Source organism: Hippopotamus amphibius, chromosome 3 (assembly GCF_030028045.1).
Source record: "Hippopotamus amphibius kiboko isolate mHipAmp2 chromosome 3, mHipAmp2.hap2, whole genome shotgun sequence".
Classification (NCBI taxonomy): Eukaryota; Metazoa; Chordata; class Mammalia; order Artiodactyla; family Hippopotamidae; genus Hippopotamus; species Hippopotamus amphibius.
In genome coordinates this window covers 176,510,762-176,531,850 of record NC_080188.1, presented here as the reverse complement: position 1 = coordinate 176,531,850, position 21,089 = coordinate 176,510,762, and the positions used below count along the sequence as shown (strand labels likewise).

Sequence of the window (21,089 nt, the reverse complement as noted above, 5' to 3'; positions counted from 1 at the left end):
TTACAACCAACTTCATCCTGGAGAGGCACCTTTGGCTGCCAGGAGTCAGTCCACACCACCTTTGGCAGATTCATAACCCCTCTCCTTGGTCTTCTTCATTTTGACAAGGCCAGAGGTCAAATATCCAGCAAATGGTAGTCAAGTGTCTTTTTCAACAATGAAAGTTTATTATGATAATTTTCTGACCAAACAGAAACAACATCTTGAGGAAGAGGCACCTATTTTTCTCACTCTCTCGGAGGTGCCTAATAGGCCTGAGGCAATCTTGAGGGATGAAGGCTAGGTGATTTAGAAGATATAAGGATAAATACATAAAGTTAACTCGTACGTAAAATAAAGTTTTAAATATCCCTGAGTGGGGGGAGGGAGTGATCTTCTGGTCACATCTCACGTGTACGTACATGAGCTGGAGTGACTCCTCCACTCTCCAGGAAGAGTGTCCTGTCCACTCCCAGTTTGGTGTTCATGCTGGTGCCTGGCTTAGCTGCAGCCATCAGGTCCTCAGTAGACACAGAATCCACCAGGATTTTGATGAATGAGAATCAATTCCCCACCATTCACCTGGATGTCTTCGCAGGAGGCATTGTGAGTGGTCACATTCAGGTAGACTTTGTCCTTGAAAGCCAGATTGGCCACTGTGACAGAGTCAACAGACTTGACCTTGTTCAGGGAGAGGAGGGGTTCCCGACCCTTCCGGTACTGAAGCCTGAGGCTGAGCTCCTGAGAGAAGTAGCCCTTCAGAGAGATGAGATAAAACCCATCACAGCTGATGATGATTGAGTTGTTCTGCACCTTCATGGTTCCATCCTTGTTTGGGGATGTGATGATGAAACCGTTCTCATTTTCACACTCTAAGGAGGGCAGGGCAAAAAGAAACAAAAAGAATGATTCCTTAGCTCAGCATCGGGCAGCAACCTTCCAATATGTCTATAAATATATGAAGAGAAAGTGATAGGAAGAGATTTTGAGAAGAATGAAAGGAAGAGAATACTGTGTTTCTACATGAGAGTTGGAAGCTGCTTTCCCTGTGGAATGGAAGAGGCAAAGACAATACTAGTAGCCAAGAGAGCTTCAGATGGGGCTGGGGTTCAAGAGCACAGAGATGACAGCAACTGGCAGTTGTCACGACACACCTGCAGCAGGTAATGGAGCCTCAAGGTTTCCCTGATTTTTCAAAACCAGGAGGCATGGGCAATTCAGTGCTTCCTTTCTTGCTCAACGGGTAGATTAGGGCAAAGGGTGGTGCAAGTGCCCCTTGCCCAGGTCCTGCACCCCCCTCCACGCAAAGCAATTGCTTTTAACTCTTCTCTATCCTCTCTCCACTTGATCATCAGATGAAAATTTTTCACATGCCCTGGGCACTAGACTTACCAACAGCATGTATTACTGACCTTTGCCAACAGTCACTTAAGCTTAGTGATGCTGCAATACTAAGTAAAGCTTAGTAATGTCCGTGGGCTCAGATCCTGCTCATTAAGATGCAGGTAGAAGAGCTCAAGAACATAGACCTACTTTTCCCTTCTACCTTTTTATTGCTAGTTTTTCCTGGAAGGTGCCTTGGGAATAGTGGTTGCCACAGGAGAAAGAGAAGGAAGAGTAGGAGGACACAGAATGGTGGCTTTAGTAGCTTTGTGTGGGGTCTTTTCAAGTGTAAATCAAAAAACCAAATTTCTTTTATTTCCATGGCATCCTCAATATCATCCTGAATGGTCAAGCAACCACACTGCAAACTCCCCACTCTGGCCCATGTCCCTCAATGTCAGGAAAGAATAGATTCCCACTGCTGGGCACAATTCAGTAATTCTTGCTTTGTGTCAAGTCCATGGGAAATACCTTGAATTGAAAATCAGGATTACTTATAGAAGGCAAGATATACTTTCCTTTAGCCCAGGAGGACATAACAAATGAATATCCACACAGAAACTACTGGTGGTTGTTCCAGTATTAACCAGGGATCCAAATAATGCTCTCCTGGTAAAGTATCCCTTTGCCTTTAAGTCCCCCAAATTTCATTAAGGTAAAATCCTGTCCTATAATAGAATTACTGGGAAATGATATGTCTTACAGTCAGATAGACTTGTAAGAAGTAAAGCCTTAGTTTTCTTACCTAAAAAATGAGAGTAATTCCTATTCAAAGGGTTCCTGGGAAGATTGAGGAATACGAAGTAACTAATACAGTGACAAGCACATATTTGGTATCTAATTACTCCCCTTTTCATCTTTATACACCTTTTTTGTCCCTAATGAAAACAATATGCAGCCTTTAACAATTTCAAGAATGTTTCCCTAAGAAAAGGTAGAGATCTTGTGTTCTGGGGGAAGTAAAGAGGTGGGAGAGAAGTTTCTTTTTAAAATATGAATCAAACTTTTGATAATACTTACTGGTAAACTGCACTCTTATACTTTGGATTGGAGGGTATTGAGATGGCACCTAAAGGAAGAAGAATGATATATTTTTAGGAAAAAGAAATTAACAAGTGGAATTGATGAGTCATATCCAGTGAAGCAGAAATGCAGTAGCCTGTGAAGGGAATGACTTGATGAGAGATTTGGTTTTTTCTATGTAGATTAGACCCATACATGCCTGGCTCCCTTGCTTTTCTATAACATCTTTTAAGGTAAGTTAGGAGACTTCTGCTCTTTCATGCAAGCATCTAAGTAAGGTCTGTCCTCATCTGCCAAACTCTTCCTTGGTATATTGTTCTGACTCACTGAGCCCCAATTTCCCATTTTGGATAACAGAGCACTTAACAGTCATATTCTTAAGAAACCCATTCAGTCATAGAGACCCTTCATGGACAAGGCTCTGACCAATCTTTCATGGCCACAGACTCCGGAATGCAGTGGGAGTGAATTCTGGAAGTTTCCTGGCTTCTCGCTTTTTCACTGTGAAACAGGAGTACGATTGGCCTATTTTCAGGGCATACAGGCAATAAAAACTGTTGTAATCCTTCAGAGATGAGTAGATCTGTGTGTAGCTTTTTTTTAATGTTGGGTCTTTCTCTACTCTCTAACCATGTAAAAAACCTAACTTGAACCTAGTGAATTCTCAAAAGCAAGAAAGAAGTAAAACAATGAAGAAAGAAAAGCTAACAGATAAAACGTCTGTGGAAATTTGGTGGTTAAAAGAACAAAGAAGTTCAATGTGGAGCAAACTCCAAAATATTAATATATTAAGTGGAAAAAAAAGCAAAAGCAAAGGGCAAAATCATGTATAAAGTACATTATCATTTGTGTTAAAAAATAATGATAATGTTTGCGTGGGCCCTGAATTTATCTGAAAGAATATAATGTTGCCATTGTGGAAAGGAACTGAAAGCCTGAGGACAGGAGTGGTTCACTTCTTTATATTTTTAAAATTTTGTATTACCTACTAAAAAAGAAAATAGAAAACAACAACAAAAACCCACAACGTACTGCGCCTGCTCCTCCCACAAGGTTATTTTTGGCAAGATGTCCTGACCAAAGGTGTGGGGAGGAATTTGTTTTCATACTCTGGGTCTGCTTCCCACTCTCCTCGCACACGCACAGCCCCAGTCAAACAGATTCCACTGGGACCTGCCCACGCAGATGAAGAATCCCCCACTTCTCTCCTATGTAAAATCATAAACCTCACCAAGCTGAAACCAACAAGCAGTGCAGGAAGAAGGGAGAGCTTTTCTGAGCCCTGCCAGTGCCTGGGCCCCAGAATGATATTAGTCAGTGGTGAGCACATGGAGAGGTGTTGACTTGGGAAGACTTGACAGTCTTTGACTCTCTCTCCTCTGTGGGCTGTTTGTGAGGCTGGATTGGTGTACTTCCTGCTTAAAGAAATGTTCTGGAAGAAGGCCTCTCAAAAGGCATATTACCCAATCACCATAATCCCCTGGGTAAATGAATGTCCCCACTCCTCTCCGGGCAGGTTGGTCCCAGCCTGAATGGCCACCCTGTTAAAGTCAGAAGCAGCCTGTGCAGCTGCATAAAGAGCACAGGGCTCAGCATGCAGCAACCTGGTCCTAGCGCCAGCCAGGCAAGTATGGTGTCATCTTAGGCAAGTTTCATAACTTCCCTAGGCATCAGTTTTCTCATATTTTAAAAATTCATCAAAGATCACTGACATCCCTTTCAGCACTAACTGGTCATGATTTAAATTTTAAAAGTCGCAACTCTAAGTCAATTTTAATAAAAGAGAAGAACAGGAAGCCTCCTCATCCCAACGTAAAGCTCTCTGACCTAAAAGCCCTCGTGGTTTATTTGACTGACTTTGCAAAATCTCCAAAAGGTTCCTGCAAATAAAAGAAATTTCGCAGTGTTCTGAAATACTGTGATGAAGGTAGCGGTGGTAATGACCAAGAGGACATTCTGAGACCAAGATGCTGAGAGGCAGCAAGGAAAGCACACGTGAGTTCCTCTTTCAGGTAGATCCACTGCAATTCCAGACTCGGGCTTCCTTTCCTTCTCCTGAAGGTTACCCAGTATTAGAAATTTGCATATCCTCAGAAGTTTCTCCCTAGCATCAACATCACCAAGCCTAGGCGATGCTGTAAAGTAAGATGGTTCTTCCTCTTGCTCCATGCCCTTCTACAACTTTCCCTTCATCGTCCGTACCTGATCACCTCATGCTGACAACACCACTGCCCAGAAACACCCTCACAGTGCCCAATTCAAGGCCTTCCATGGCCTGGCGCCAACCTCCTTGTCAAGCATTACTGTTCCACATAACCGTTCTGTGTCTTACGCTGGAGCCAACCAATTCCTCTAATCTCTCTGCCTCCAAATAGAGCCTGGTAGGACAAAACAGAGTGCGTAGGCTTGGGAGTCGGATTCAGTTCAAATTGTGACTTCTCTAGTTTTGTGAATTTGGAAATGTTATATACCATTTCTGAGCTTTAGCTTTCATGTCTGTGAAAATAAGGCATAATATTATTACTGGAATGTTCCAGGAGATAACTGCAAAGCTTAAATAAGTTAACATATGTGAAAGTACTGAGGAGTTTGCCTGGCACATGGTCAGCATTTGAAAAATACTTGCTTCCTTTTTCCTCTCCACCAAGAATGTCCCTCCATATATGTCAACCCATCAATATAACACCACCTTCAAGGCCTAAATCAGATCCCTGATTTTTGGTCTCCCACAGCAAGTACTTAAAAATCACTCTATTCACATGGATGTTTATAATAGCTTTATTTATTATTGCTAAAACTTGCCAAGCAAAATCAATCAAGATAGCCTTCAGTAGGTTGAATGCATAAACAAACTGCAGTACATCCAGACAATGAAATATCATTCGGTGCTAAAAAGAAATGAGCTTTTCAAGCCATGGAAAGACATGGAGGCACCTTAAATGTATATTTTTAAATGAAAGAAGACAATCTGAAAAGACTGTATACTGTATGTTCCAATTATGTGACATTCTGAAAAAGGCAAAATTATACAGACAGTTAAAGATCAGCAGTTGCCAGGGTGAGGGAGGAGGGAGAGGTGAATAGGTGAAATGCAGAAGATTTTTAGAGCAGTGAAACTGTTGTGTATGATACTCTGATGGTGGATACATGTTATTGTTCATTTGTTAAAATCCATAAAACACACAATACCAAGAGTGAACCCTAATGTAAAAAGTTTTAAAAATCACTCTACTGACTTTCATTCTACCACCATTTTGATACACATCTCATCTCTTCTACAAGACTACTCAGCTGTGTGCTCTTGGGAAAATGACATTACCTTGCTGATTTTTAGTTTCTTCATTTGTAAAATGGAAATAGTAAAATCTATATCTCAGAGGGTTGTTGTGAAGAATGAATGAGATAATGTATGTAAATTTTCAGTACCTGACCTAGAACATTGTAAGGAGTTAATAAATGTCAGCTATTATTCTTGGATGCCCATGAGAGACAAGATCTATGTCATGTTCTTAATTTAGTCTGTATAACACTGTGTTAGCTTTATATATGACTACTGGATGAAGGAATTAATAAAATGAAAAAGGAAGTCCAACAAAATCTCTCTGGAGCCCAGAGAAACAATACAAAAGGATCCTGGCTTCATAAGAAAGGTTACCAGAGAACAATCAGAAAATATTAATTTTACCCACATGCACAAACATGGTCTTTTTCATATCAAGAAAATCAAAATACTCATACCTTCTCCAGATACTAAATGAAAATGGAATATATCAACAGTCCCAGAGGGCTTTCACGTAAGGACAAGGTATACAATAAGGCTTCTTCAATCTGCAGTCTGAAGAACCCGTACCATCCTCAAAGGGGAACAGAAACTCCTGTTAACTCTACACACCAGAATCAAAGTACAGTCCTGTAGTTTGAATGAGATGGTTTCAGAAGCATGAGTATAAAAGAAGTTATCTTCTAACTGAACATTGTATTTTGCAGATGAAGAAATTGAGGCCCACAGAAGTAAAGGGATTCAACTCCTGTCCTCCAATCCAGTACAATTTTCATTATACCAAAAGAAAAAGATTTTTTTTCTGCCCATGCAAATTTAAAGTGTGGAGAAATTTCTTTGAAGATTTTATTAATATTCCATTCCTTGTGTCCACTTTGGTGCCAAGCTGGAGGAAAGAAGAAGTCGCCACACACAGCAGGTTGGCAGAGTGGTGGTCTCACGATGATTTCGCCATGAGAGTGCATAGGGAGAGCCAAAAGTTCAGGCTTCCCTCCTGGGTTTGAGGGCTGTCATAAGTAGAGCCAAGAAAACAGAGTACTCAAGAGGCAGCTGATATATGAGCTATTAGACCAATTGACCAAATAATGCACATGTCCTGTCTAGGAGCGGCTGATAATACAACAAAAGGTCAGTTGGCCCAGTGTTCTCAAACTCTAATGTACATTAGAATCATCTGAAAAATTTGTAAAAATGTATAGATGGCCAGTCTATTCATAAAGATTCTGATTCAAAAGGTCTAGGTGGACTCAGTAATTTGCACTTTTACAAGCACCCAAGGTTCAGGATTTGAGAATTACTACACTCAATCCTGAAGGCTCAAATCCATGCCCTTGGCAAAAAGCATGTCTGTTCCAAAGCTGGTGCTCAAGGGCCATTTGCTCTACTGTAAGTATTATTCAATAACTGATTGAATAGTTATATGATTGCCATATTATTGCTGATTTGAAACATCAACAATTATTGAGTACCTGCCAAATGGCAGGCATTACATTCAAGTATAAGAATACAAAGGGAAAGACCACACAATCCTTATTTTTGACAAACTTGTATGTCAACTTGGAAAATAGCTCCTCTACAAAAAAACCTTTGGTAAACATCAACAGGCAATGCATGCCACAAGGTTCCAGAGAACAGAAATATCATTGCATGCTTTGGCCACTCAAGGAGGAAAGACGTGGTCTCAGGCCTTGAAAGAGAAAGAGGACTCAGATAATCCAAAGGAAGAAGGAAGAAAGGCCTAGAAATGAGGCCATTCTTGGTACATTCAAGAAAAACAATAAAAACTTATTGAGAACTTACAATGTGCCTTACACCGTGTTACTGTTTCTCAATTTCATCACCTTGTTTGCTATTCAAAATAATACTGTTAAGTAGAAATAGTAATTATCCATGTTTTACAGATAGCAAAATGAGAATAACTTCTGTTAAGAACCTGCTCAGGAATAAACAGGTATTAACTTGAGTTTAATTGAACCCCAGGTTCACGATAACATCCTTTCTCTTTATCCTACTCTATCTTAAGAGTAAAAAACTCCTATGAAAACATTCGTCTGAGGGTTCAAGATTAATTTGAATTATTTTAATTGTCAATACTGAATAAGATTAAAACATTAGGTTTTAGATAGTTGTCAAAAATTCAGATATATCTCAAAATATCTAGACATTCTCCAGGAAAGAGCTCCTCAGTCAAGCCTACAAGGTTGTTTGTGTAGTACAGGTTGGCAAAGCCGTTAGCTGGTCTCTGATTAGATGTAATTGTCCTGATAAGGGGCAGCAGGACAAGTACAAAGTAGGCAGCAAGCAGGCGATGCAAAGAGTCAGAATTATGTCCTTTCCTGGCCTCTCTCAGCACCTGGAGCACCGAACTGTCTGGGAACACAGATGGAAAATGTCTGATATCTAGCATTTGTCCAGCAGCCTGTACCATGTTCCCAAAAAGGAGATACTTGCTTCAAGAGCTCATCTTTGGAATGTGTGAGTTTCTAATTCTGAGTCACTGGGATGTGGCATGAGGCTGCCAACCTGATACTCATGTGGCACTTGTCGTGTAGGGGGAGGTCTGTGGCAGGAGGGAACCATACTCATCAAATATGAAACCAGGAAGTGGGCTCTGCATTCACTATGTGGGTCTTGCCCTTCCTCACTTGACATCAGTCAAGATCCTAGGTGGGCGTGGGATGGGATGTGAGTCAGTGGAGGATGGCAAGAAACAGATCTGTGATGGGGACTCCATGGTTCACCATGCAGCCTCCAGTGGGATGTAAATGTCTCCTCCCCCAACACTGGGCTTCATGTCAATCAGAGGAGACCTGAGAGACCATGAAAGCACAGCCTCACAAGCTCTCAGGGTATGTCTCATCGAGCCTCTGAAGAGGAAGATGGAATTTTCCATATTTACCCATGACAGTGGGCTAGGAAGGTAGACTTTCATCCTGATAGACTTAGTGTGCTCAATGGAAACTCCCTCACAAAGGGAAGGGCCCCCACTTCTGATCAGGGAAGTTTAGAACCCCACTCAGAGAAAGGAATAGGAAGAATGGGCAAAAACTGATTCTTTGGCCAAAGAGTCTTCCATAATCAGAAAACTTTATCGCCAAAGTTACATTTCTTAGAGATGAAGATGTGTAACTTTGAAAACTTTGTTGGATAAAGAGTCTATTGAGATTTAATGAACACCAAGAAAAGCCTTTTTAACTGCCATTCAAGACTTTCTCTTTCTCCATCCCCACCCTTCACCATGGCTGCCAGCACCTTTTTGCTGAAATCTCTCTTTTAATTTTCACTCTCCTCTCTACTACACAGCCCATGTGATATCCTAATATAGCCTCCTCTCTCTAACCACTTCCACTTTTCTTATCAAATTTACTTAGCAATGGCCAGTCTCTACTAACTGACCCTCTCTGCTCTATCTCAGAGAACAGGAACTGTGGTTCCACTGTCCCATCTACTTAGCAATCAACAGAATCCTAAGAGAAAGATCAGGTATTCAGGTAAACAACCAAATGAACCAAAAGCATCCATGTGACATGAACACACCTTCAAACTTTGGTGATTTGCAAAATTTTGCAACCAATTCTTTATATCCTCAAGGGGAAGATTTTCTTATATGTGGGTTTCCCTTTCCACATCTACTGGGGAAATTCTTAAAATACACTGACAGAGGGGTCTGCCAAAACATTTCTAAGAACTCCCTTCCTGTCAGACAGAGAAAGAGAAATACTGTATGATCTCACTCATATGTGGAATCTAAAAAATAAAACAAACTAGTGAATATAACAAAAAAGAAACAGACTCACAGATATAGAGAACAAACTAGTGGTTACCATTGGGGGAGAGAGAAGGGGAGGTTGAAAGGAACAAACTACTATGTATAAAATAAGCTACAAGGATCTATTGTACAAAACAGGGAACATAGCCAACATTTTATAATAACTATAAATGGAATATAATCTTTAAAAATTGTGAATTACTATGTTGTACACCTGAAACTTATATAATCTCATACATCAACTATACATCAATTTTAAAAAACTAAATTGAAAAAAAATAACTCCCTTTCCCATCTTGGTGACCAAGTAAATCTCCACCAAAATATCCTAGTCTCTAAGCAGCTGAAAGCGTTGGTTTACAAGGTACCCACTGCATTACCATAAATCTTACAATGCCTTAAACATAACGGCATTTATAAATAAATGTTTGCCGACCTAAGGTAGAACTTAGCGCCTTAGACTATGCTGTGACCTTGGCTAGTGGCTGCATAATCACATAATATCCAACACTGGCTCTAGCCAACACCATATGCTGCTCAAGTTTTTTTTAAATTGCCCCATTCATCCTTGAGTACGAAGGGGGTAGCAGAATTACTACAATCAATATCTTTATACTTGAAGTCACTCATTCCCCATCTCACTTGCCATAATAAAAGGGAGGCACTGGGACTTCCTAGGTGGGCAGTGGTTAAGAATCTGCCTGCCAGTGCAGGAGACACGGGTTCGTTCCCTGCTCCAGGAAGATCCCACATGCCTCGGAGCAACAAAGCCTGTGCGCCACAACTACTGAGCCTGCACTCTAGAGCCTGTGAGCCACAACTATTGAGCCTGTGTGCTGCAACTACTGAAGCCTGTGCGCCTAGAGCCTGTGTTCTGCAACAAGAGAAGCCACTGCAATGAGGAGCCGGTACACCACAATAAAGAGCAGCCCCCCACTCACCGCAACTAGAGAAAGCCCATGTGCAGCATTGAAGACCCAACGTGGCCAATAAAGAAAATAAATTAATTAAAAAAAAAAAAAAAAAAAGGAGGCACTATTCCCTTGGGAAGGCAACCTAGTAGAAGGGACAAGGCACTGGGCTGGGAATAGGAACACCTAGCTCTGGTCTTAGGTCAGAACAAGTCCTTTCCCTTTCTCAGTTTCTAATTTCCTTATTTTTGTGTTCATCCTCAATTAAGATGGTCGAATAAGCACTGTGGAATGAGGAGTGTCTAAGGACTTTTCCATACCAGAGATTAGGCAAATCACAAGGTTCAAAGAAGAAATCCCAAATTATTGGTGGATGAGAAGACCTTTTGAACAGGAGACCTTTTCAACACAGTAAACTCCTCGGCTGTAACAAAAGCAACAGGTTTTCTTCCCAAGTGGCTCCCTCTGACGGTTAATGAATGATCAAGCATATCTTTTGTATTGTTTATGCAATGAAGCCCTTAGCCTCATTTGCATGAGGCTAAATAATCCTCAGCTTATATTCTGGTGTGAACTAAGACTGGTGACGGGTAAAAATCATCACCGAACAGCAGTGGAATGATGATGGTGGTGGTAACAATAATGACAATGACATTTTAAACTAAATCCTTCCTGTTAAATAATGTAAGAGAAACGAAGCACCTAATGCAACAACTAAAGTATGCTCACTTTATAATCCCAATCAAGAAACTAGATACTGAAGCTAGGTAGATAGCCCTCTGTGAAACATCCAGTGCTTATCACACTATGTTATTGCTTGACCACCTTCTTTCTCCACTAGATTGCAAACTCCAAGAGGGCAAGAAAGACCAGGTCTTGCTTACCACTGTTTCCTCAATGTTTGACAGGTAACTTATTTTCCACAAATCTTGTTAAATAAATAAATAAATGGTTTGTAGTGAGTTGAATAGTGTGTCCCTCCAAATTCATGTCCACCTGTAACCTCAGTATGTGACGTGATTAGGAAATAGGGTTTTTGCAGATGTAATTAGTTAACGTGATGTTAACTAGATTAGGGTGGGTCCTAAGTCCAATACGACTGGTGTCCTTAAAAGAAGAGGAGAGGACACAGAGATATACACAGGGAAGATGGTCATGTGAACTTGGAGGCAGAGCTTGGGGTGATGCAACTACAAGCCAAGGAACACTAAGAATTGCTGGGAGCCACCAGAAGCTAGAAAGAGGCTCCTGAAGGATCCTTCCCTAGAGCCTTCAAAGGGAACATGGCCCAGCTGACACTGTGATTTTGAATGTCTATCCTCCAAAACTGTGAAAGATTAAATTTCTTTTAAGGTACCCAATTTGTGGAAACTAATACATGGTTGAAAATGTATTTGCATATAGTGTAAAATCACATCACACTTATGACATTAAAATAATTCTTCCTTGAATCAGTCTGATAGAATTAGAAAGGCCCAGGGAGATTATATAGTCTAATCTCCTTCTTGTTTTAAAAAAAAATGTACTGCTCAGAGTGAATAAATGACTGAGCTAGTGCCCAAATCCAAGTCCCCTTTCTCTTCTACGAATATATCATATATGGCAATGATTTGTTTTATCAAAATAACTATGAGGTAGTATGCGCTTGTTAAAGCTTCACTGATTGTGTTATCTACATTTGTGGAAGTAGATTTAGATCCCTTTTTAAAAAGAATCTTTCTTTCCTTTATGCCAGGTTATAAATCTTTCCCCAAATTTTTTTTCAAAGGCAATTAATGTCAGAAAAGGAAACAAATTTTAAAACAGCCAGCCAAAATTCTTACAGCTTAGAGCCATGGAGTCTTGGCCAAGTGTAATGGAAAGAGACAGGGCTAGAATTTAAACCTAATCCTAATTTACAACCAGACCTTCTATACTGACCTAGACAAGTTTCTATGCCTCAAACTTCCTCATCATAAAACTGCACACAGATATCTATCTTCCTCCAAGGTCACAGTGAAGAAGTGTGGACAAAAATAGGGAAAGATTACAAAACCAGAGATGGTTATTGCAAGTAGCAGCAGGAGTGATGCCCCTCAACGTCCTGAAAAAAGAGCCTTGAGTTCCCAGTCTTCATTATACCACATACAGGGCCAGATTAAGATCTTTACAGGCCTTAGAAGTTAAAAACATTAAGCACCCAACACAAAGATAACTCAAAATATATTTTACATTACTGAGCAGTAAAATATATGTTTTACAACTTCTTTTATAACCCAGCAAGATTTTTATAATTTCCCTTGATGACTGTTTTGATGCTTGTTTATAATGTTTTGTAATGTTAATTGTCATTTTCATCCTGATCTTTGCTTGACAGTTTCACTGGTTCTCTAGGCTTGTGCTATGGTGACCTACAGGGCAGCCCATCCTGAGGGTACATCATTTACACTCACTGGACCCCCCGCCACTCTTGGGAGTGAAGCTTTCTATCCATGAGCCCTTATTCAATTAGTATTGCAAGAATTAAAGTTTGGGCCTATTTGCCCATCTTTCTGTCAGAGTATGTTCTTAAATAGCATTTTCAGTGCTATCAAAGCTAGACAAATTTATACAAATTAATAACACACCAAAGTTGCATTTCAGAATGAAAGGTCTGCTCAATAGAAAAAATGCATAATTATGCCCATCTTAGCTCCAACATTCCTAGTATTTTGAACCAGACCACTCTTCTAAATATAATTTTCTGCGCTATTTGGCAACCAAGTCATTGAAGAATTGGATGAACTACATCAGTGTAAAGGGAGATGGAACCAGCCCAGGCCATGTGTTCTAAGTGTGTCATTTCAGATCTCTGAACCACTTTCAGACACTAGTCTGATAGCATTTTATACTCTCATAAATTCTCCCCTTCATTTTTCCTTTGTTTGCTAGTACAGCCATGAGGTCTCAATTAGACATCTATATTAAAAAATGCTAGAATTATTCCAAGGATTTTTTTTAGTCTTAAAAATTACAGTAGGAAAGTCAAAGTCCATGAAGTTAAGGTTAACCTTACCTATGATATGCTTTCTGAGATTTGAGTTATGTAGTGAGTGTGTGTGTGCGTGTGTGTGTGTGTGTGTGAGAGCGCTACAAGGCAATCATTTTAGTGGTGGTATGCTTATGGAAGCGTGTTCATGAATAATCATCATCATCATCATCATCTCAACATTTACAAAGCTCGGTAACACATTTGTTCCTCACAATAACCAAAGTCCAATTTTGGAAATGATTAACACTCAGGGAATTTCAGGGACTTTACCCAGAGTCATGAAGCTAAAAGACTGGACAGAACCAGAATCTTCTAGTTCTTGGTCCAATGTACTCTCTCCTATACCTCAATGACTCCCCTAAAATTTTGAGAATATATGTTGTATTTTTGTATAAGAAAGTGTTTTAATTCCTTCATTTGGCTACAAACAAAATGCACAAGCCATAGGATGTTGGGGAATCCAATTTCATCCTAACATCACCACATATACCATAAATTTTATCTCTGACTGTGAGAAATCACCCTCTACTTTGTTATTCAGTTGTATCTTTTCATTCCCTAAATAGGAATACTATTGTTATTGTACATGGCTTCTCCAACCTAAATGATTCCAGAAGGTTAATGTTCATGAGCCATGAATGGAGAATCCCTGAAGTGGTGGCAACTGCAGGTTCTCTGAGACTGAAGGCCACAGATGTAGTTTCTATTAAAAGAAACAGAATTGGAAGGGCAGGGTGGTTAGCCCCTAGGCAAGACTAGTCTGCTCAGGGCTAGTAGCTAGGAGTTGAGATCAGAGAAAAGGAATAGGGAGGTTATATTCCAAGGTCTATACCAAGAGCCTTTTTGCTCGCTTCCCATCTCTCTTCTGGGTGTGTGTATTTGTTTCTATTCATGTGTATATATGCAACATTTTTCTGCATGATTCCTGTCCAAGCTATTCTGTCCTAATTTGAGTACTTGAGTCAGAACCCATATCTAAATTTTTCTTGTAGAAAATGTCATCACTGTGTAAATACTGAACAACATTAGGCCCTCGATATTGTTCATCCTCTTTCACAGGGACGAGCACTTGGCTTCCTGAGGAAAGTGTTCTAATCTTAACTGCTCAGGGTAAAAAGCGGGTTCTCTTTAAAAGATATCTGAGAACTGTTAGCTTTACTGTGGTGCCCCCTAGTGCTATGTGAGAGTATACTCACTTTCTGTATTTGATGATATGTAGACCACATAAGAGAAGTGAAATTTGGCGAAGCGTCAATCTAGGTAATTTTTCCTGTATTTTCTTTCGCACAGAATGCAACGAACTGTGTTCCCTTAGCGTGAGTCACAAGACCTTCTGTGTCCTGTTCCCACCTAGATTTTCAGCTTCATCTTCCTCCACTTTCCCCAATGAACACTCACTCCAACCATTCTGAACAACTTGCTTTTTTACCTAGGAGGTCTTCTGCCCCTACCCACCCACCATCATCCCTCTTGATTAAAGAATTTCTAATCCTTCTTCTAATGACAGTTGAAGCATTACCTCCTCCTTCAGCTTTTACCCTCCCGGAGTTTCTCTTTTCCTATCTGTAAGTAGACTATGTCTTATGTCTGCCCAATAATCCAACAATTCTACATACATTTTCAGTAATACCTCCTTTAAGAGCCTCTAAATACTTAATGACAAATCAGTTCAATACTTCAGATGTTTCTTTTTAATTCCCATAAAATTTCTTATAAAACACAATTCAATTGCATTGAAAATTATTTATTTCCATGTCTATCATAAAAAATTTCTTTAAAAACTTGTTAAATTACATGAGGACACATTTGAGATAATCTGAGACGAGATTTTTTTAAGCAAAAATACCTCTTTTTCTTCCTAAAGGATACAAACAAAGTCTGAGTTATAGTCTGAAACTTCATCAAGAAACTGAATTCTAAATCTGGCCATCACTAAAAGCACATCTTTAAAGTGCTCTGATAAAGATGTTACAAATCTTGGAAAAGCCCAGCTTCAATAGTTCTGAGATACATGGGTATAATTTACAAAAGCTTCTCACCTTATAGATCAGCTTTTTTTCTGCCACTATTTCCAGCTGAAGTTATAGGGAAGCCTGGAAGCCTATACTTTAAACAGCAGCCCCAATAAACATCCAACCAGTGTGTACTGCTTTTTGTGACTCAATTTTATAACTTGTATCATGGACATTCTTCTACAGCATCCACTTCCTTCCCCTTTCTAAATAAGGTATTTTGTTAATCCAGAATAAATTACTTAGATATATACATAGTATATAAATAAATATAGATTACAAATATGTGTGCAACTTTGATTTCCCCCAGTCCCTTCTTAAGAACCAGGGTACCCATAAGCTTATACACAAAAATCTGTTTACTGAAATTTGTATTTCTCAGATCCTCATACCCATTTTATGGAAAAAAAAAAAATATACACACACACACACACACACACACACACACACACACTACATACTCACAAGATATTGACCTGGAAGAGATATTTCTGATCATTTGTTCCAACTGCCTTATGTTTTAGATGAGAAAATCAGGGCCCAAAGAGGGAAGTGTATTATATAAGGAGCGGGTGAGGTCCATCTTTTCTTCTGACATCTCAAAAACAAAAACTTCTGCTTTTCACATAATAAAACTTAACCAAGTGGTAAGAAAACAAAGGTTACTAGATAAACTTGACTGAAGGGAAGGTTGACTGCCAAATGGAGTTTAACAGTTACATATGTATTTTTTACAGAGTCATCCATATAGGAAAAATTTTTTATAAAGTTAAAAATTAAATCTAAGAAATAAGAAAAAATCATGATTATTCTCCAAATACCTTTCTCCTACAATAAAAGAGATCCAATTTAACTAGGCAAATGGACACTTCAGCTCTTTCACCCCCTATATAGATCAGTCTAATATTACGTCTTATAAAAGCAGAGATTTGTTGGCATCACCACCTACCCCATCCTTCAACCAAAATGCCAACAATCTTATTTATGACTTTAAAAAAGCTACCAGTCCATGTCCCTTCTTCAGCAGTTACTTTACACCCTTCTCTCTCAATCTCCCTCTCTCTCTCGCCCCCTCCCCCCTTCCTCCCCGCTCGTCCCCCGCCCCACCACACACACTGCCGCCACCATGACTGATCAAGTTCTGAATGCACATGATCTATCTATGCTACCCTTCCCCTTAACAAAGTGTATGAGATTAAGGACACAACTTGCTGCCCTGGGTCCTATTAACAGTATAAGAAATTATGTTAGCTAAAACAGTGTAGCTAGAAGTAAGAAAAAAGTTAAACTTAACGTCAAGTGAAGAATTTCAAGTATCTGTGCCCGAAAAAGTTCTATGTCCAGAATATACAAGAACACGCTTGTTGAGCAAACAGCTCTAAGTACCTCCTCTATCTTTCCATTTCTGTGCCAGGACCAGAGAAAGCTAATTCTCTCCCAAAGATTGGCTCACTGTGAATTCTAGTATCCTGGAAGCCAGCACTCATTTTCCCTTCCAGGCTCTAGCACAGAATTGCTAGGTTACTTTCTAGAAAGGACCCCTCTCCTCTGTGTCCCCTGGGTATTGACAGTCCGGGCCAGCCCCCGCCACCAGCTGGCTACACATCTGTATTTGTTTCACCTTTTGCTCTCTCCCGCTCAGAGCCCTAACGCAATGAATTGTTGAGGCTTGACTGGGGCATCTGTTTTGTCTTTTTATCATCCCACAATGTAAGGAAATATGTAACACTGTGGTTGTTTAAAAAAGCACTCTCAGGGCTCCCAGACCTGGTGAATAAACTCAGCTGTTCTATTTTGGGTTACTCTCTTTGTTTTCTTCTCGGAAGAGCCTAATTCCGGTCTCTGTCTTGGGCATCCTGCCATGGACACTTTGCTCCTCCCCTCACACCCTCTCCCCAAATCGCCTACTCTAATTTCACCCAAAGGGTTCTGTGCAGAGAAGGAAACATGTGGCATGATGAGGACAGGATGGGTGTGTTGTGGTGCTCACTGGTCGGCAGGCTAGAGTGTGACACCAGCTACGCTTCGGGAATTTGGGGACACGAGCACTCTGCAGTACAGTGATCACAACCGCATTCCCATTAGCCTGTAGGCACTGAAAACCCCTCTTTTCTGTAGGCAAAGACAAGCCCAGGCATTGTCTAGGACTCTGCTCATCTTATCCTGATCTAATTGGAGGTATCGAGTCTCTAACCTGGCCATCAGAAATAAAAGTTCCTATCGTCTGACCTTTACCAAGGAGAGACCTTTCTAACCCAGAGCAACCACCAGGGAAACAAGAATTATCAGACTAGCCCCAACAAGGGAGCATGAGGACACTATTCATTTATTTTCTTTTCAGTGGAATCTCCTGCAGTCAAGAACATCCTTAAAGAGCTATTAATGTTTGTAGATATGAATAAGTCAATAAGAAAAATAATGAAAAGGGGCCAAAGTAAGGAAAAGGAAAAATGGAAAGAGTATCTTCGTTAAGTGGAGGAAATACGAAAATGCTCATCTTCCACTACATAATGTTTGGGACAAAGTGATGTCTATAAGTTGTGACTGGTAGAGAAAGACTGTGAGAAACAATATCTGATTAAGTTATTGGGGTAAACGTTTGGCTACATGCACGTACAGATGTGAACACATACATCTCTGCCCTTAAAATACCCAGGCTAGCTATTTAAAAGAACTTAGTATTGATATCTTTAGGATTCTTCAAAAAGCATATCTCCTTGAGAGTCTATGGGGTTTATGAACACGATGGGAAAGTATAATAATGTAAAGAGACTTTCTTATTTCCTATTTACATTAATTCCCTGATCAGATGCTTACTAGCAGAACAGGTAAACCAAGCAGGTATATTAGTGACTCAAAGCTTCAAAGTGACAGTTCATAAAGGAATACCAGGATTCTTGCACTGCAAAGAAAAATAATAATCCAGAAGCAGTGCCCCTGCCCTATCTCCACTGTGCCCTACCACTGCCACTGCTGAAAAAAGGGAAGGAAAAGATAGACAGGAGGGTGTTTGACCACACTTTACAATCACTGAGCAGAAAAGGGGAAAAAAAAAACAATGTTGGTGTCAGATTATCTCTTAAGTGACCACTTGCAGCTGCTGGAGCTGCCATCAGCCTGAGCTGGAGGAAAGGACATGCCAGTGGTGCATCTTACCTGAGCATAGAAGTGCAGACAGATGTAGGTGAGACACAGGAGCAGCCCCAGCCCCTGAATTACGGAGGCTACCAGCAATAGCTTGTTCCTCAAGAATCTCCGTCCTGGTGTATTTCCAACATGCTCGCCCAGGGGTTGGACCCCTTCCATCTTCACAATCTGGATGCACAGAAGATGAAAACTGTGACAGAGGGGAACCTGAGGGAGGACTGACTTCTTCCCCGCAAAGAAGGAGATGAAGCCAAAGCAAGGTGTATAAATCAGAAAGTACACAAAGGTCCCAGGACCAGAGACAAGAGGCGATTGAAAGAGCAGAGCGGACTCTCTCAGTTTTAATGCTGCAGCTTTTGCAGGCAGGCGGGGGAACTTCTTTGTGACTAATCTGAATTTCCCCTTTACTTTCTTTCTTTTTTTTTCTCTGGGCTAACAGGGAGTTGTTTTTGTGGCATTCCAGTTCTGATTTGAGTGACTGTGAAATGACAGTCATAAAAGTGTGCTATTTTCTTAATTTCTCATTACACCAGTAACCAAATTGTGGGTCACTTGATACAGATAAAAATCATCATCCGTTGATGTAGGAGCTCATCTATCCCTTTCCCAAGGTGTCTTAAATCATAGAAGAGATTTAAGGAAAATGCTAGCCTTGAGTTCTTGTCTGCACTTCATTGAATAACTAGGCACTGAACCCATTCTACACATTTAGGAAAAAAAAAAGCACACAAAGACCATTCTTGAAGCGAAAAAAAGAAAAAGAAAAGACGAAAATAGGTTGGTGAATCATGTAGAATAAAAGAGTAAGATCCTCTAGTTTTAGTCCATTGCATTATAATAAATAAACTAGCATATACTGAGCATTTATTATGTGTCAGGCACTATGCTAGGCAGGCTTAAAATCTTTTTCTCATTTAATCTTTGAGGCAAATTTAGTAAAGACTTACATGATTAATTTTAAGCATAGCAGGAAAGAAGCAGAAGAGTATCCTGACTTTTTCCCCTTCCCTCCACGATACATTTTATCCATACATAAGTTTTGCATGAATGAACAAATAAACAGCTTCAAATAAGCTTTGAAGGTTGTTCCTTTCTTTGAGGTCAGGGGTAGACTCGGAACTTGGAAAGTAAGAGTATTCTACCAACAGACACTCTTACCCTTTACCATAAAATAAATGATAAAATTACATGATAAAATTATTGATAATGTTCAGTTCAAATTAATAAATATTTACTGAGTACACAGGAAGCCCAGTACTATATTGGACAGTATGGGTACACTGGGATGGTCTGTTTAAGACAGTACAACTCTTTTGTGGGCAAGTATGTCTCTCTGAGCTCCCCATCCACCACTCAACAGATATTTAAAGAAGGGAAGGAGGGAGAAATATTTTAATATCAACAAAATAAATGAGCTGTTATATGCAACTTAATTTTATAAAAAATTGATATGAGGCATATTCAAAAGGGAAACAGCTTGTGGGAAATGGAAAGTACATTTATTAATACAGAAATACAGTTTAAATCAATTAATATATGAATTGATACCCTCATTATAATTATAGCTTGCATTTGCAGAACATATTGGTTTTTAGAAGTTCAAGTTTTTGTCTGAAATATAAGGTGACTGAGACACTAGACTATATACTCTAAGCCAAAACTAGAAATCAAGTTCCATCTAAACTCAATTCTAAATAGTTACTCCTATGAGAAAAGTATGTATAACATACAGGGTGTGGATAAAAAAAAACTGAAAGAAAAATCAAGTGTGTAGAACCTAATTCTTGAGTAATAGTTAATAGTTATAAATAAATAAACATTAAAATTGGTAACTATTTACTCATTTGCTTCCAAGCTGACTAAATGAGCCACAGCAAAAAAGAATAAAAAAAAAAAAGTAAGATACTATTGGAAACTGTAGAGACCAGCAGAAAGTGAAAATTATTAAGACTGAAAATCAAAGAAAATATTTTTAAATGAAAAATAAAATACATAGAGTACATCCTTGCACTCTGAGCAACACTTTTTCTCACTGTTAACAGTCTGGCTTCTATGAATAAAAACGGACAATTACTGATATAAATTACTGTCTTTATAGATAATGCAAACTCTGCAACAGAATGAATTCCCATTTTGGTGATGTCCCAGGAAAGTTATACTAACTATACTAACACTTGGGCCTGCACATCAAGGCATGCCTCTCATTTCATTTCCCCCCGCCTCCATCTCCTACTGCCATATCTTGCCTACTTGTAATTTTTTATTGACATTTAAATGATGTTTTACATTTAATTGTTTCTTTTTAAATTGAATACATTCTCACAGTTTCTTCACATTCTTTGTGGGGAGAGGGGGAATACACATGGAAAAATAAATATCAATCGGGCTGGAAGTTCTGGGCAAGAACTTTTGATAAGATTATGAGAGCATTTCAAAGTTCATCATTGGCTGGTCTAACATTTGGAACAAATGAAATCATCATCAGAGATATCAGTGCTGGCATTTCAATTGGGGCTGATGAACGGAGTCCCCTATCTCCAAAGTGGACACGTTTTTAAAGAGGCCAAGAATGTCA

At 39.6% G+C, this 21,089-nt stretch overlaps 1 protein-coding gene across 1 annotated transcript; it reads right to left on the bottom strand.

Moving 5' to 3' along the window:
* Positions 1-501: 501 nt before the first annotated feature.
* TNFSF4 (TNF superfamily member 4) lies at positions 502-18,679 on the bottom strand. The gene is made up of 3 exons (XM_057729333.1): positions 18,524-18,679; positions 2,383-2,431; positions 502-851 (listed from the first exon to the last, which is right to left on the bottom strand). Exons 1-3 carry the CDS (start codon positions 18,671-18,673, stop codon positions 502-504), a joined length of 549 nt encoding a protein of 182 aa, XP_057585316.1. The 5' UTR covers positions 18,674-18,679.
* Positions 18,680-21,089: the final 2,410 nt, after the last annotated feature.

What these genes read in the sequence shown, in the direction of transcription:
- TNFSF4 (XM_057729333.1), bottom strand. Translation starts at nt 18,673, where the DNA reads ATGGAAGGGGTCCAACCCCTGGGCGAGCATGTTGGAAATACACCAGGA. An exon ending in GTCTGCACTTCTATGCTCAG is followed by an intron (nt 2,432 to 18,523) that starts GTAAGATGCACC and finishes TTCTTCCTTTAG; the next exon opens with GTGCCATCTCAATACCCTCC. An exon ending in TATAAGAGTGCAGTTTACCA is followed by an intron (nt 852 to 2,382) that starts GTAAGTATTATC and finishes TGCCCTCCTTAG; the next exon opens with AGTGTGAAAATGAGAACGGT.